Here is a 15,083-nt window from a genome sequence, read left to right on the forward strand (position 1 = left end):
CCCGCGTGTGCCTACCTGCCGCGCCGAGGACGCTGTCGACGGCGTCTCGTCCACACTTAGCTGCCACCATCTGCTTCTGGAGTGCTGAGTGCACTGTTCAAGCAGCACTACGCGTGCGTGAAAGTGTAAGAACGGTGCTGCGAGACCAACAAACACACCTAGTGTGAACTGCATTTTGAGCTCCGCTGCTCTCGTTGCGTAAGCTAAAAGAAAGCGGGAACTTTTCCCAGTTTGAAAACCCTTGTCACCTTGAAAATTTCGCTAGCTAGTGACTACATTTCCCGTCTACTAGCCTGTAAAATAAATGCCCCGAGCCGGTTAATTAACACTACACCACTTCCAAGTTACAGATTTCACAATTCATAATTCACATTCAGTTTTGATACTCCTTTACGATTTCAGCTTAAGTAATTTGTGAACCACTGATGAACCATAAATGTTGTTCATCGATGGCGAGAACATAGATGCAACGGCAGTGGTTCTTGTATTCCTAATAACGAAAATGATGAAGTAGACCACTTTAGTAGTTCTCTCGTTCATCGTTACGGCTACAGACTACGTTGCAACATCCTTGTGCCATTGAAAATGGAGACCAATTCATCTGCCCAAGTTCTGTGTACGAAGAAGAAAATGCAGAGCTGTTTTGAAATTTCTCAAAGTGCTTGAAATCGACTGTAATGTCTGCCACGGAATGTAGTCTTTGAGGAAATGACTCAACATTATACTGAATTAGCCTTCACTTCCTACTAATTAATGTAGGTGCGTAGTAAATTCCAATTGCTTGTGCTACATTTCTCCTCACTTTACCGACTAATCCACCCTCCCAATTAACTCTCCAAGCCCATCTCTCTCTCTCTCTCTCTCTCTCTCTCTCTCTCTCTCTTTGTCTCTCTCTCCCTCTCTTTGTCTCTCTCTCTCTCTCTCTCTCTCTCTCTCTCTCCCTCTCTTTGTCTCTCTCTCTCTCTCTCTCTCTCTCTCTCTCTCTCTCTCTCTCTCTCTCTCACACACACACAGCTCATTTCAAGCTATAGGACTGAAAGCTTAAGAGCCATCATAATACGAACAGCCAATGTCACAATTTACGTCATCCATAAATGTTCAGGTGAATCCGGTTGATCGAAGACCAACTCTTCATGAAGACTCGTGTGTAGTTATGATTGTGTGATAGATAGCTATTCATATCTGGGTCCGTTCGATACATCACATTGCGCTGTAAATCCGTTTTTGTAATAATGGTAGTGTAGTAATATCATCAACATAAAAAAAAAACGTATAGCACTGTGTAATCACGTCCCTGACATTGGAGGCGTATCGAAAAGCTTCTCACGTTCGCTTTATACTCATTATGGCACTGCAGTCTGAGGTGTGTAACAGGAAGAGGGTGTCGCTACTATTCTCTCATTTCTTGTACTCTTTACACTGCGAAAGACATTGACGCATCCCTCTACAGAGAAGAAGATTAGCAAATTTTCATTTCCGCATCAGTTTCGAGAAATTATATGCTAGCTTCCTGCTTAAGGACTCTGGCGTTAGTGGGAGCCTCGTAAAATTTGTCCCACGTTTAGCTGCCACTTTGTATTTAACAATGTGGGGAAAATAGAGCGATAAGAATCGAAGATTTTTCTACTGTCGCATTTGTTTATGGTAATGCTTTCCTGCGAATGGCATGCAGTGCATTTTCGTTATCTTGATAAAACACAAATCCCTCTGTTCTTTCACTGAAATCAAACAAAGAATCAGTTTGTTTCTAATTGGATACGATTCGCAGATGTGAGGCATACATCGGACGTGTAATTTTCTACTCTACGTGGCATTGTAGTAGGCAGATTGGATTACCTTCTTGTCATGTGAGTAATATGCTCTGATTCACGTCTGGTTTCTATTAGATGCACAAGTACGAGTAATAGTTCCGGTGCGTGAGATCAAGGCGGCAAGATAGTCTGTGGAGAGGGATACTATTTGTACTGAGTATACAAACATGATGCAACATCTTTCTGACCCAAAGTAGCTGTAGAATTTCATGCTCTAGGAATATTTTATAGATGCCATTGTGGGTTACCTTTTATTTGTCTCCTGTAGAGTCATCTATGATTTCCATGTGGTTACTGAGAGGAGTACAAGCACGAATGATATATTTTGTGTATGAGAGAACCTCAGCACGATATCCTGTGGCAACGGACTCATCAAGCGAGTAGTGTCCGAAACCGTTTCGGTCAGTCATCAAGACAAAGGGGATACATTTCGCTGGACTGTACGTGACCAAGTTTCAGGTCCAGGTGAGGTACCTCTCTTCAGAAAGCGGTGGTTGGAACCTGCCCGGTAGGCTACGGAAAGCGAGTTGTCAAGCTAGTGAACACTCTTCTTTCTTTTCCTACCATTCATCCCTTCTAGCACGTGGTTCACCTTTCCACTATGTGGCAGAGTTTTGGTTTTATTGCTTATCTTTCTAGCCGGCTGGCATACCTGATGGCATGATCGTCAACCATAAGAGAGGGAAATCGTTTGCAACATCAATTTAAATCGTGTGAATTTTGTCGTGTGTATTATAGAATGTAAGTATTTGTGCGTCGTATTATCCGAGGCGGAATTTGCAGTGCAGTCCAGCCTTTTCCTAAACGAGCGTCGGAGACTGACTAAAAACCATACTCACACTAGTTGGTTTACCAGACATGGTCGTTAAACCGCCGCGCAAATCGGACACGGATCTGGATTACCTCCTGGTCTCGAAAGCTATGGCGCAGTGTGTTGTACTATACGAGTGGGTCAAGCGAGTGCAGTGTTAATGCTGGTCGACAGTCGAGAGGAAGAAAGCACCCTTATCAGGCATGGAAACGACCACGTTTCGGCCTCATATATGGAACCTGTCATCAGACAGCGTTGATAGGAACAGGACACGATAGGCTGTTGCTCTAGGGGGTGCGCAGTGTTTCGAACAATTTCACTCCGTCATCAGCAGAAAGAAAACGCATCTCACCGGACATGGAAGTGACGACGCTTCGGCCCGAGGTGTGGAACCTGTCGTCAGTGGGCGGCGGAGGCGGGAACTGGAGCTGCGAGCCGGCGCCGACGCTGACGCAGGCGTCGTGGGTGCGCGCGTGGGTGCTGTCGGCGATGGCGGCGCTGTCGCTGCTGGGCAACGCGGCGACCATCGCCAGCATCCGCCGGCGGCACTGGGCGGCCGCGCCCGGCAGCTGCCGCCACCAGCCCTCGGCGGTGTACGCGCTCATCCTGCACCTGTCGGCCGCCGACCTGCTGGTCACGGTCTTCTGCATCGCGGGCGAGGCCGCCTGGAGCTACGCCGTGCAGTGGCTGGCCGGCAACGCCGCCTGCAAGCTGTTCAAGTTCGCGCAGGTGTTCAGCCTCTACCTGTCCACCTTCATCCTCGTGCTCATCGGCATCGACCGCTTCGTCGCCGTGCGCTACCCCATGCGCGCGCTCGGCGCCGCCAACCGGCTGGGCCGGCTCGTCGCGGCCGCCTGGGGCCTCAGCGCACTGCTCAGTCTCCCGCAGGTAAGTCCCACCACAATCTCTGCACACTGTGCTGCACTAGTCCAGTTTCTACCACTGTAGAATCGCAGATAGGATATGGCATCCAGGCTATTCCGGAACTATTCGCTTGGGTTACTACAGCAGGTTGAGAACATCAGAATAAATATATTTAGTTATGGCACATATGGTCCTCGACGGTAATTTCTGATCCTAGGGACGATTAACACATACGGTACATTTTTCTTTTATTTTTTGACTTTTTGGTCTTCTGACTGGTTTGATGCGGCCCGCCACGAATTTCTGTCCTGTGCAGACCGCAGCTCATGGTCTAGTGGCTAGCGTTACTGCCTCTGGATCATGGGGTCCCAGGTTCGATTTCCTGCCGAGTTAGGGATTTTCTTTTCAGCATCATCATCAACATTCGTGACAGTGGCTGGATTGGACTGTGTAAAAATTTGGAGTTCGTGCAGGTGCTGATGACCATGCAGCAGAGCGCCCCACAAACCAACCATAACCATCATCATCATAATCATCATCATCATCATTTTCTTCTTCTTCTACACCAACCTCTTCATCTCAGACGTCCTCAATCATCTGTTGGATGTATTCCAATCTCTGTCTTCAAAAATGTTCAAATGTAAAATCTTATGGGACTTAACTGCTAAGGTCATCAGTCCCTAAGGTTATACACTACTTAACCTAAAATATCCTAAGGACAAACACATATAATCACGCTCGAGGGAGGACTCGAACCTCCGCCGGGACCAGCCGCACAGTCCATGACTGCAGCACCCCTAGACCACTCGGCTAATCTCGCGCGTCTCTCTGTCTTCCCCTACAGTTTTTGCCCCCTACACCTCCCTCTAGTACCATGGAAGTCAGTCCCTGATGTCTCAACAGATGTCCTATTATCCTGTCCCTTCTCCTTGTCAGTGTTTTTCACGTATTCATTTCCTCTCCGATTCTGTGCAGAACCTCGTCATTCCTTACCTTATCAGTCCACTTAATTTTCAACATTCGTCCGTAGCACCACATCTCAAATGCTTCGATTGACTTCAGTTCTGGTTCTCCCACAGTTCATGTTTCACTACCACACAATGCCGTGCTCCAAACGTATATTCTGACAATGCCTATGTTTTATAACTAGTAGACTTCTCTTGGCCAGTAATGCTCTTGCTGCCAGTGCTAGCCTGCTTTTGATGTCCCCCTTGCTCCGTTCGTCATTGTTTATTTTGCTGCCTAGGTAACAGAATTTCTTAATTTCATCTATTTCTTGACCATTAATCGTGATGTTAAGTTTTTCGCTGTTCTTGTTTCTGCTACTTCTCATTAATTTCGTTCTTCATCTATTTACTCTTAATCTGCACTCTGTTTTCATTAGACTGGTCATTCCGTTCACCAGATCATGTGATTCTTCTTCACTTTCATTCAGGATAGGAACGTCATCAGCGAATCGTGTCATTGATACCCTTCCATCTTGAATTTTAATTCTAGTCCTGAACCTTTCTTTTATTTCCATGATTGCTTCTTCGATGTACAGATTGAACAGTAGGGGCAAAAGAATACATCACTGTCTTACGCTATTTTTAATACGAGCACTTCGTTCTTGCTTGTCCACTCTTAATATTCTCTCTTGGTTCATATACTGACGTATATCACCCTTCCCCATATTTTGCTCAGAATTTCGAATATCTTGCACTATTTTAAACTGACTGTCGATTTTTCTAGGTGGACATATCCTATGAACTTATCTTGATTTTTCTTTAGTCTTGCTTCCTTTATCAACTACAACGTCATAATTGCCTCTCTGGTGCCTTTACCTTTTCTAAAACCAAGCTGACGGTACTTTAGCAAGCTAATTACAGCCGCGGCATCCACAGGAACTGCTCGATTGCGCTTCGAATGGCCTCTATTCACCTAGTACAACGTCGGACCATATTCGTGCGAAGATTTCAGGCATGAACGCAGTAGTACCAGAAGCGGTGGCAGTTCTAGGGACGAGATGCTCTTGTGTTTCTACAACAGTTTCATACCCCAGTTGTTTCATACGGCTCCGAAGAAAGAAATCCAGACATGTGAGGTCAGGTGACCTGGGTGGCCATGCCACAGGGCCACCTCGGGGCATCCACTGATAACGTAAGGTGGTTCTCAGAAGATTCCTCACAGCAATACTCAATTTGTCTAGAGCCCCATCGTGAATGCCGGCCCATACATTAATATCGAACCTTTGTTTATGAGCACAAGATCGAATACCTCATTGAGTCACGTGTCCCCGAACATGTGAATTGTTGATACTTGAATGTCACCACACATTCCCTGTCAGTGACACCAACACAACAGCTTACTTCAGCACAACTAACAAAATATTCTGCGCAGAGGACTGCAGTAAATGACCTAAAAAGAAAGACAAACCAAGAAAGAAAGATACTTTTAGAGTTAACCAGGATATGTATGTCAGTTCTTTAACCTTTGTTTCAACCATTTGCTTATGAAAAAGGCAATTCCCTCGCACTGCGAGCGTAAATGCGTGTTACTTCCACAGCGCCATTTCGTTCATGTAACGTCGTAAAGGAATGGCTACTTCTGATCAGACATCTATCGTTAACGTAGTTTATGTAGTTACACTGCACTCGGTTCACACCGCTGTCGCTTATAGAGCTCGTCATAGTCAACGAAGGGGTTTCTGCTGCTACTTCGCTACGGTATTGGCTCGTAGGCCGGCGAGCGGCTGCTGAAGCAAATATGCTACTTGACCCAAGTCTACCGCTTACTGCCGACCCATCATCGGAACGAGACGCGCTGGCGAAGGACATAAGCTGGAAACAGGGGGACAGCATATGCTGTATAGTGTACTTGCCTCGCCAGCCAGTACATATGATTCTACTAGCTTTTAGTTGGTACGATCTACACAATGGAGTAGCTAGTGTTTATGTCTATAGGCAGCTGTAATCTATGCGTCGAAGACGAATTCTCGTGTAAACAGACGTAGGCTGTGCCATTGGTTTCAATTTTCAAGCATTTCGTGTGTTAAGAACACTGAAAGTAGGTCTGTCGTTATTGTCCTCTTGAGTCAGAAGACTGGTTTAATGCAGATTACTACGGTACTCTATCCTGAACGTGCCTCTTCATCTCTGAACAACAACTGCAATCTTCATGCTTCTCAATTTGCTTCATGTTTTCATATCTTGGTCTCCTTCCACAAATCTTATCCCTTCCCCGCCCCCTCCCACCCTGACACACACACACACACACACACACACACACACACGCGCGCGCGCGCGCGCGCGCGCGTAGACACCTCCCGCCAATACTAGATTTGACGTCTCGGAATGTGTCCCATGAACCGACCCCTTCGTGTAGTCAAGTTGTGACACAAATATCTTGTCTCCCCGGGTTCTATTCAGTACCTCTTCATTAGTTATGTGATCTACCCATCTAATCTCGAACATTTTTCTATAGTACCACATCTCTAAAGGCTCTATTCTGTTCTATGTTTATTGTTCATGTTTCCCTTTCGTACATGGAGATACTCCAGACTAATACATTCAGAAAACAATTCCTAACACATGAATCTACAGGGTGAGTCTCTATTGCCACCAAGAATAACTCCGCAAGTATGATAGGAGCTGAAACATTTGTAGGACAAAAGTTGCACGGGGCAACGGGGGCCATAATATGACGTTGGTTTTCTGTTGCTAGGTAGGGTCGCGTCAGAGATATGAAGGTCAGCTTTGTTTTTTAAATGGGATGCTAAAATTTGGCACTTATTTTCTGATAGCGGCCATCGAGACGAATCTACATCTACATCTACATCTACATTTATACTCCGCAAGCCACACAACGGTGTGTGGCGGAGGGCACTTTACGTGCCACTGTCATTACCTCCCTCTTCTGTTCCAATCGCGTATGGTTCGCGGGAAGAACGACTGTCTGAAAGCCTCCGTGCGCGCTCGAATCTCTCTAATTTTACATTCGTGATCTCCTCGGGAGGTACAAGTAGGGGGAAGCAATATATTCGATACCTCACCCAGAAACGCACCCTCTCGAAACCTGGCGAGCAAGCTACACCGCGATGCAGAGCGCCTCTCTTGCAGAGTCTGCCACTTGAGTTTGCTAAACATCTCCGTAACGCTATCACGGTTACCAAATAACCCTATGATGAAACGCGCCGCTCTTCTTTGGATCTTCTTTATCTCCTCCGTCTACCAGATCTGGTACGGATCCCACACTGATGAGCAATACTCAAGTATAGGTCGAACAATGTTTTGTAAGCCACCTCCTTTGTTGATGGACTACATTTTCTTAGGACTCTCCCAATGAATCTCAGCATGGTATCCGCCTTACCAACAATTAATTTTATATGATCATTCCACTTCAAATCGTTCCGCACGCATACTCCCAGATATTTTACAGAAGTATCTGCTACCAGTGTTTGTTCCGTTATCATATAATCATACAATAAAGGATCCTTCTTTCTATGTATTCGCAATACATTACATTTGTCTATGTTAAGGGTCAGTTGCCACTCCCTGCACCAAGTGCCTATCCGCTGCAGATCTTCCTGCATTTCGCTACAATTTTCTAATGCTGCAACTTCTCTGTATACTACAGCATCATCCGCGAAAAGCCGCATGGAACTTCCGACACTATCTACTAGGTCATTTATATACATTGTGAAAAGCAATGGTCCCATGACACTCCCCTGTGGCACGCCAGAGGTTACTTTAACGTCTGTAGACGTCTCTCTATTGATAACATCATGCTGTGTTCTGTTTGCTAAAAACTCTTCAATCCAGCTACACAGCTGGTCTGATATTCCGTAGGCTCTTACTTTGTTTATCAGGCGACAGTGCGGAACTGTATCGAACGCCTTCCGGAGGTCAAGGAAAATAGCATCTACCTGGGAGCCTGTATCTAATATTTTCTGGGTCTCATGAACAAATAAAGCGAGTTGGGTCTCACACGATCGCTGTTTCCGGAATCCATGTTGATTCCTACAGAGTAGATTCTGGGTTTCCAAAATCGACATGATACTCGAGCAAAAAACATGTTCTAAAATTCTACAACAGATCGACGTCAGAGATATAGGTCTATAGTTTTGTGCATCTACCCGACGACCCTTCTTGAAGACTGGGACTACCTGTGCTCTTTTCCAATCATTTGGAACCTTCCGTTCCTCTAGAGACTTGCGGTACACGGCTGTTAGAAGGGGGGCAAGTTCTTTCGCGTACTCTGTGTAGAATCGAATTGGTATCCCGTCAAGTCCAGTGGACTTTCCACTGTTGAGCGATTCCAGTTGCTTTTCTATTCCTTGGACACATATTTCGATGTCATCCATTTTTTCGTTGGTGCGAGGATTTAGAGAAGGAACTGCAGTGTGGTCTTCCTCTGTGAAACAGCTTTGGAAAAAGGTGTTTAGTATTTCAGCTTTACGCGTGTCATCCTCTGTTTCAATGCCAGCATCATCCCGGAGTGTCTGGATATGCTGTTTCGAGCAACTTACTGATTTAACGTAAGACCAGAACTTCCTAGGATTTTCTGTCAAGTCGGTACATAGAATTTTACTTTCGAATTCACTGAACGCTTCACGCATAGCCCTCCTTACGCTAACTTTGACATCGTTTAGGTTCTGTTTGTCTGAGAGGTTTTGGCTGCGTTTAAACTTGGAGTGAAGCTCTCTTTGCTTTCGCAGTAGTTTCCTAACTTTGACGTGTGTAACAGTAAGGTCTTTGAAGGTCAAGGAATGTCAAAAAGGTGACATGAACTTCCATTTACAGAAGGTGTACGAGGTGATGACCCCTGGTATCAATGCAGTGCTCCAATCTTCTTATCATGGATTGAATGGTACTCCTTATCACATCGGCACTTATCAAAGCACATGATCTGACAATTGTCTCTCACATATCTTGAGGTGTAGTTGGAACGTCTTTATAAGCAATGTCTTTTATGAATCCCCACAAGAAAAAAATCCCGTGGCGTTATGTCTGGCGAACGAGCCGGACACCGCCGGCCGAAGTGGCCGAGCGGTTCTAGGCGCTACAGTCTGGGGCCGCGCGACCGCTACGGTCGCAGGTTCGAATCCTGCCTCGCGCATGGATGTGTGTGATGTCCTTAGGTTAGTTAGGTTTAAGTAGTTCTAAGTTCTAGGGGACTGATGACCTCAGGAGTTAAGTCCCATAGTGCTCAGAGCCATTTGAACCATTTTTTTGAGCCGGCCACGACACATCTATGCGTCCAGTCCAACGGTTTGGGAACTGTCTCTGCAACTCATTTCTAGCCATCAGCGAAAAATGTGCCGGACACCCATCGTGTTGATACCATATTCTGTTCCTTGTTCCTAAAGGTATTTCTTCCAATAACAGACCTAATGTTTCTTGCAGGAACTTGTTGTACTTCCTACCTTTAAGATTTACTTCGATGAAATGGGGGCCTATACTTCTGTCCACAATAATCCCACACCATACTTTCACGACCACGGTCGTGTGCAACTTGCCGCAGCCAACATGGATTTTCAGTTGCCCAATAATGCATATTATGCAAATTAACATTTCTATGGTTCGCGAATGTAGCCTCGTCAGTAAATAAAATCAAATTAATAAATGTGTCATCCCTCTGAATCTGAAGTTCAGCCCATCGGCAGAATTCAATGCGACGAATACAATCCGTACCAGTAAATTCTTGGTGGAGACTAATATGGTAAGGATGATATTTAGGGTGATGCAGAATAAGAACGACACTACTCTGGCTTATGCCAGATTCCCTTTCGATCTGACGCGAACTAACACAAGGATCTCGAACCACAGTGGCAAGAGTACCAATTTCCGTTACCTCGTTAGTAACTTTCCTTTGCCTGATATTTTTCCGTTGTTCTCAATTAATCGTACACATATTTAAATGTACGACGTGTAGGACGAGTACGTTGTAGATATCTTTCAGCGTATAAGTCTCTAGATCTCACTGAATTTCGTTGGCATTCTCGGTAGATGAGAAGCATATCAACGTGTTCTTCGAAGGAATACATCATTCACATTCGGTTGATTTGACGGTACTTTTGTATTAGTGTTGTATTGCGAAACCGTAGAATGGTGTTTACACGACAATGGCACGTTAGATGGATACGCCGTATTCGGCGAATATTTACTATTTGCACGATCTACGAGAGAGAATTGTCAGAGCATGTGCTTCGATAAGTGCCGAAGTGGCAAGAAATAGCACTCAATCCATGATAAAAATATTGCAGCACTGCATTGATATCAATGATCATCGCCTCGTACACCTTTCGTAAACGCATGCCACCTTTTTGACCTTCGTTGACCTTCAAAGATCTTATTGTTACACATCATTGGATTCGTCTCGACAGCCGCTATCAGAAAATAAGTACCAAATTGTAGCATCCCATTTATAAAAAACAAAGTTGACCTCCATATCTTTGACGCGACCCCACCTAGAAACAAAAAAACCAACGTCATATAATGGTCCCCGTTGTCCCGTGCAATATTTGTCCCACAAACTTTTCAGCTACTATCATATTTTCGTAGTTTTTCTAGGTGCCAATAATTAGTGACTCACCCAGTATATTCGATGTTAGCAAATTTCTCTTATTTAGAAACGCTTTTCTTGCCATTTCTATTCTACATTTTATATTTTCTCTACTTCGACCACCATCAGATAGATTGCTGCCCAAATAACAAAACTCATCTACTGCTTTAAATGTGTCGCTTCCTAATGTAATTCCCTCAGAATCACCTAACTGAAGTCGACTACATTCCATCACCCTTGTCTTGCTTTTGTTGATGTTCATCTTATGTCCTCCTTTCAAGACAGTGTCCATTCCGTTCAACTGCTCTTCCAAGTCTCTTGCTTCCTCTGACAGAATTACGATGTCATCGCCAAGCCTCAAAATTATTATTTTTCCCGACTCTACTTTAATTCATACTCCAAATTTTTCTTTGCTTTACTTTATTACTTGCCCAACGTACAGTCGGAGTAACATCAGGGACAGGCTAGAAACATGTCTCAATCTCTTTTCAATCACTGCCTTTCTTTCATGACCTTCAATTCTCAGCATTGCCTATTGGTTTCTCTACAAGTTGTAAATAGCCTTTCACTCCCTGTACTTTACTCCTGCTAATATTTGTTGCTATTCTAGCGTAAATGAAACTCTGAAATGGGTTACAGCAAGAGAAGTCTTATGTTTCTACGCTAATCAATCACAGTGATAGAATAACCAGCGAAGTATGGGAATTACTGGAGAGACAGTTCTCTTCTGCTTCATTTTTATTGTACTTAGAAAATATTTTTAAAAATCTATGTAGGCAAAATTGTAGAGACGTACTTTTAAGGTCGGTCCGCAGCTCGTGGTCTTGCGGTAGCGTTCTCGCTTCCCGCGCGCGGGGTCCCAGGTTCGATTCCCGGCCGGGTCAGGTATTTTCCCTGCCACGTGATGACTGGGTGTTGTTGTGCCGTCTTCGTCATCACCACTCATTACGGTTGGACGAAGGCAATCGTAAACCACCTCCGCTAGAACCTTGCTTAGTCGGCGGTGTGTTCCTCGGAGTATGGGACGTCATCATCGTCACTTTTAAGGTCTATGATGTACGGGGCGCAGCAATCACCTCCGTGCCGTTCTGGGGGGGGGGGGAGGGGGGCACATTCAGTTGTATGCACTAATAATTGCTTCACCTGGATTCTGTGTTCCCTGATAGCTTATCCAGCCTTTCTTAGCGGGAGAAGGACTTTCTGGATGTTCCAGTCATATTTGCCTGCTGGCGGATTTCATTATATAGGTTCAACCGAGTTAGAGGGTATCAACAGCAGGCGATGAATTCGTCAGTACTAATACCAATACGCCTCCTCAAAACCGCATATGATATCACGGAGGTCTCCTGCATGTTTTATAATTCCGTTTTCGAGTCTCGGTCTGGCACATAGTTAAATCATCCAGGAAGACCAGGTATAATTTTGTTCTTAGAAATTTGCAGATATTGCCAATTTTGTGACATAGTTGCCTTAATTTTCTAAGCATTTTCAATAATGGCTTTATGGAACAACCAAAAGGCGCTGTAATGTATGTTTAAGTGACAGATTAACAGTACATGAAATTAAATGAACATCTTTTGGTGTCAAATACAAAATTAGTCTGGAGCCCAGATTCTATTATGGACCGTAATTTTTTAATTACGTACTTGAATTTTGCAATAAAAAGTGACTTCCCATATGTCAATTTCTTTTCTATCATATCTAGGATGGTGATGCAGTTTCCGCAACTGTAGTATTTTGAACAAAACTCCAGCTCGAGTCCAAATGCTACTGGCATTTTATGTAAAATTTATGCACGTTCCCTGATAAGTACGAGGTGCATTCAAGTTCTAAGGCCTCCGATTTTTTTTTCTAATTAACTACTCACCCGAAATCGATGAAACTGGCGTTACTTCTCGACGTAATCGCCCTGCAGACGTACACATTTTTCACAACGCTGACGCCATGATTCCATGGCAGCGGCGAAGGCTTCTTTCGGAGTCTGTTTTGACCACTGGAATATCGCTGAGGCAATAGCAGCACGGCTGGTGAATGTGCGGCCACGGAGTGTGTCTTTCATTGTTGGAAAAAGCCAAAAGTCACTAGGAGCCAGGTTAGGTGAGTAGGGAGTATGAGGAATCACTTCAAAGTTGTTATCACGAAGAAACTGTTGCGTAACGTTAGCTCGATGTGCGGGTGCGTTGTCTTGGTGAAACAGCACACGCGCAGCCCTTCCCGGACGTTTTTGTTGCAGTGCAGGAAGGAAATTGTTCTTCAAAACATTTGCGTAGGATGCACCTGTTACCGTAGTGCCCTTTGGAACGCAATGGGTAAGGATTATGCCCTCGCTGTCCCAGAACATGGACACCATCATTTTTTCAGCACTGGCGGTTACCCGAAATTTTTTTGGTGGCGGTGAATCTGTGTGCTTCCATTGAGCTGACTGGCGCTTTGTTTCTGGATTGAAAAATGGCATCCATGTCTCATCCATTGTCACAACCGACTAAAAGGAAGTCCCATTCATGCTGTCGTTGCGCGTCAACATTGCTCGGCAACATGCCACACGGGCAGCCATGTGGTCGTCCGTCAGCATTCGTGGCACCCACCTGGATGACACTTTTCGCATTTTCAGGTCGTCATGTAGGATTGTGTGCACAGAACCCACAGAAATGCCAACTCTGGAGGCGATCTGTTCAACAGTCATTCGGCGATCCCCCAAAACAATTCTCTCCACTTTCTCGATCATGTCGTCAGACCGGCTTGTGTGAGCCCGAGGTTGTTTCGGTTTGTTATCACACGATGTTCTGCCTTCATTAAACTGTCGCACCCACGAGCGCATTTTCGACACATCCATAACTCCATCACCACATGTCTCCTTCAACTGTCAATGAATTTCAATTGGTTTTACACCACGCAAATTCAGAAAACGAATGATTGCACGCTGTTCAAGTAAGAAAAACGTCGCCATTTTAAGTATTTATAACAATTCTCATTCTCGCCGCTGGCGGTAAAATTCCATCTGCCGTACGGTGCTGCCATCTCTGGGACGTATTGACAATGAACGCGGCCTCATTTTAAAACAATGCGCATGTTTCTATCTCTTTCCAGTCCGAAGAAAAAAAATCGGAGGCCTTAGAACTTGAATGCACCTCGTATATGCAGGATGGTTGATTCAACTCAAAAAACGACGCAGCGTCTGAAAAAGAAACATCCTGGTGTAAAGTCAATATTAGTAAAGTGGACATCCGTCTCTGCTACAACTGGCCACTTCCTAACCACCCGTCATGTGTGGGCGGGGTATACTTTGTATTTCCCAATGAGTAGAATTCTACGCCAACAAATACGTACAGTTTACTCAAACGGTTCGTGGTATATGTTGCTGCAATCGAATATCAAGTTTTAACCTTTGTTGTAACCGTTGACACTCACGTTCAAACGTTATTAGTTTGCTGCAAATGTAATTGCACAATACAAATAATACGGCTACACACTGACGTTCACTGAACGGAAGAGAGGTGGTTGGCAGGTGGCCAGATTTCTGCTTCACTAATATTAACATTTCACCTAGAACTTTTTTTGTTCAATGTATGTTTTAGAGATAGTAAGTCACCTCAACTTAATACAAGCAATCTTTATATTATGCAGACCTCTTACCTTCTGGTTCTCAGGAGTGGACACTCCTGTGTCCAGAGAATATCAGCCTGCTTTCAATACGTCTGACATCGCTGGTATTTTATATACAGGGTATCCCATTTACCTTCACCACCCTTAGTAACTGTTTGTCCAGCTGCAAATTACAAAATGTTTCAAGCAAATGTTCTTTAACCGTCAGAGAGACATCAATCACCATGATTGCCTTCGTTGTAGGTCTGCTTTTTACAAAGATATGAACAGCGGTATGACTTTTTTAAATGGCACCCTGTATTTTTTATTTAGTAATTCATTTCCTCTCCTAAATACCTATTCAACAATGTATCACAGTGTACCATTCACTGAAACACAACTTTATTGATTACGTAACCCAACATTGACTTTGAGCCTGGGATCACAAACTCGTCCACTTGCTGGAGTTTTCA

At 44.5% G+C, this 15,083-nt stretch overlaps 1 protein-coding gene across 1 annotated transcript in view; it reads left to right on the top strand.

The window, feature by feature from the left end:
• The first annotated feature begins 2,979 nt into the window (after positions 1–2,979).
• LOC126095386 (gonadotropin-releasing hormone II receptor-like) overlaps positions 2,980–15,083 on the top strand; it is a 102,236-nt gene continuing 90,132 nt past the window's right edge. Inside the window, exon 1 of the mRNA XM_049910189.1 lies at positions 2,980–3,510. Coding sequence (XP_049766146.1) covers positions 2,980–3,510 — 531 coding nt within the window. The remainder of the gene's footprint in view (positions 3,511–15,083) is intronic.

This window comes from Schistocerca cancellata, chromosome 8 (assembly GCF_023864275.1).
Source record: "Schistocerca cancellata isolate TAMUIC-IGC-003103 chromosome 8, iqSchCanc2.1, whole genome shotgun sequence".
Classification (NCBI taxonomy): Eukaryota; Metazoa; Arthropoda; class Insecta; order Orthoptera; family Acrididae; genus Schistocerca; species Schistocerca cancellata.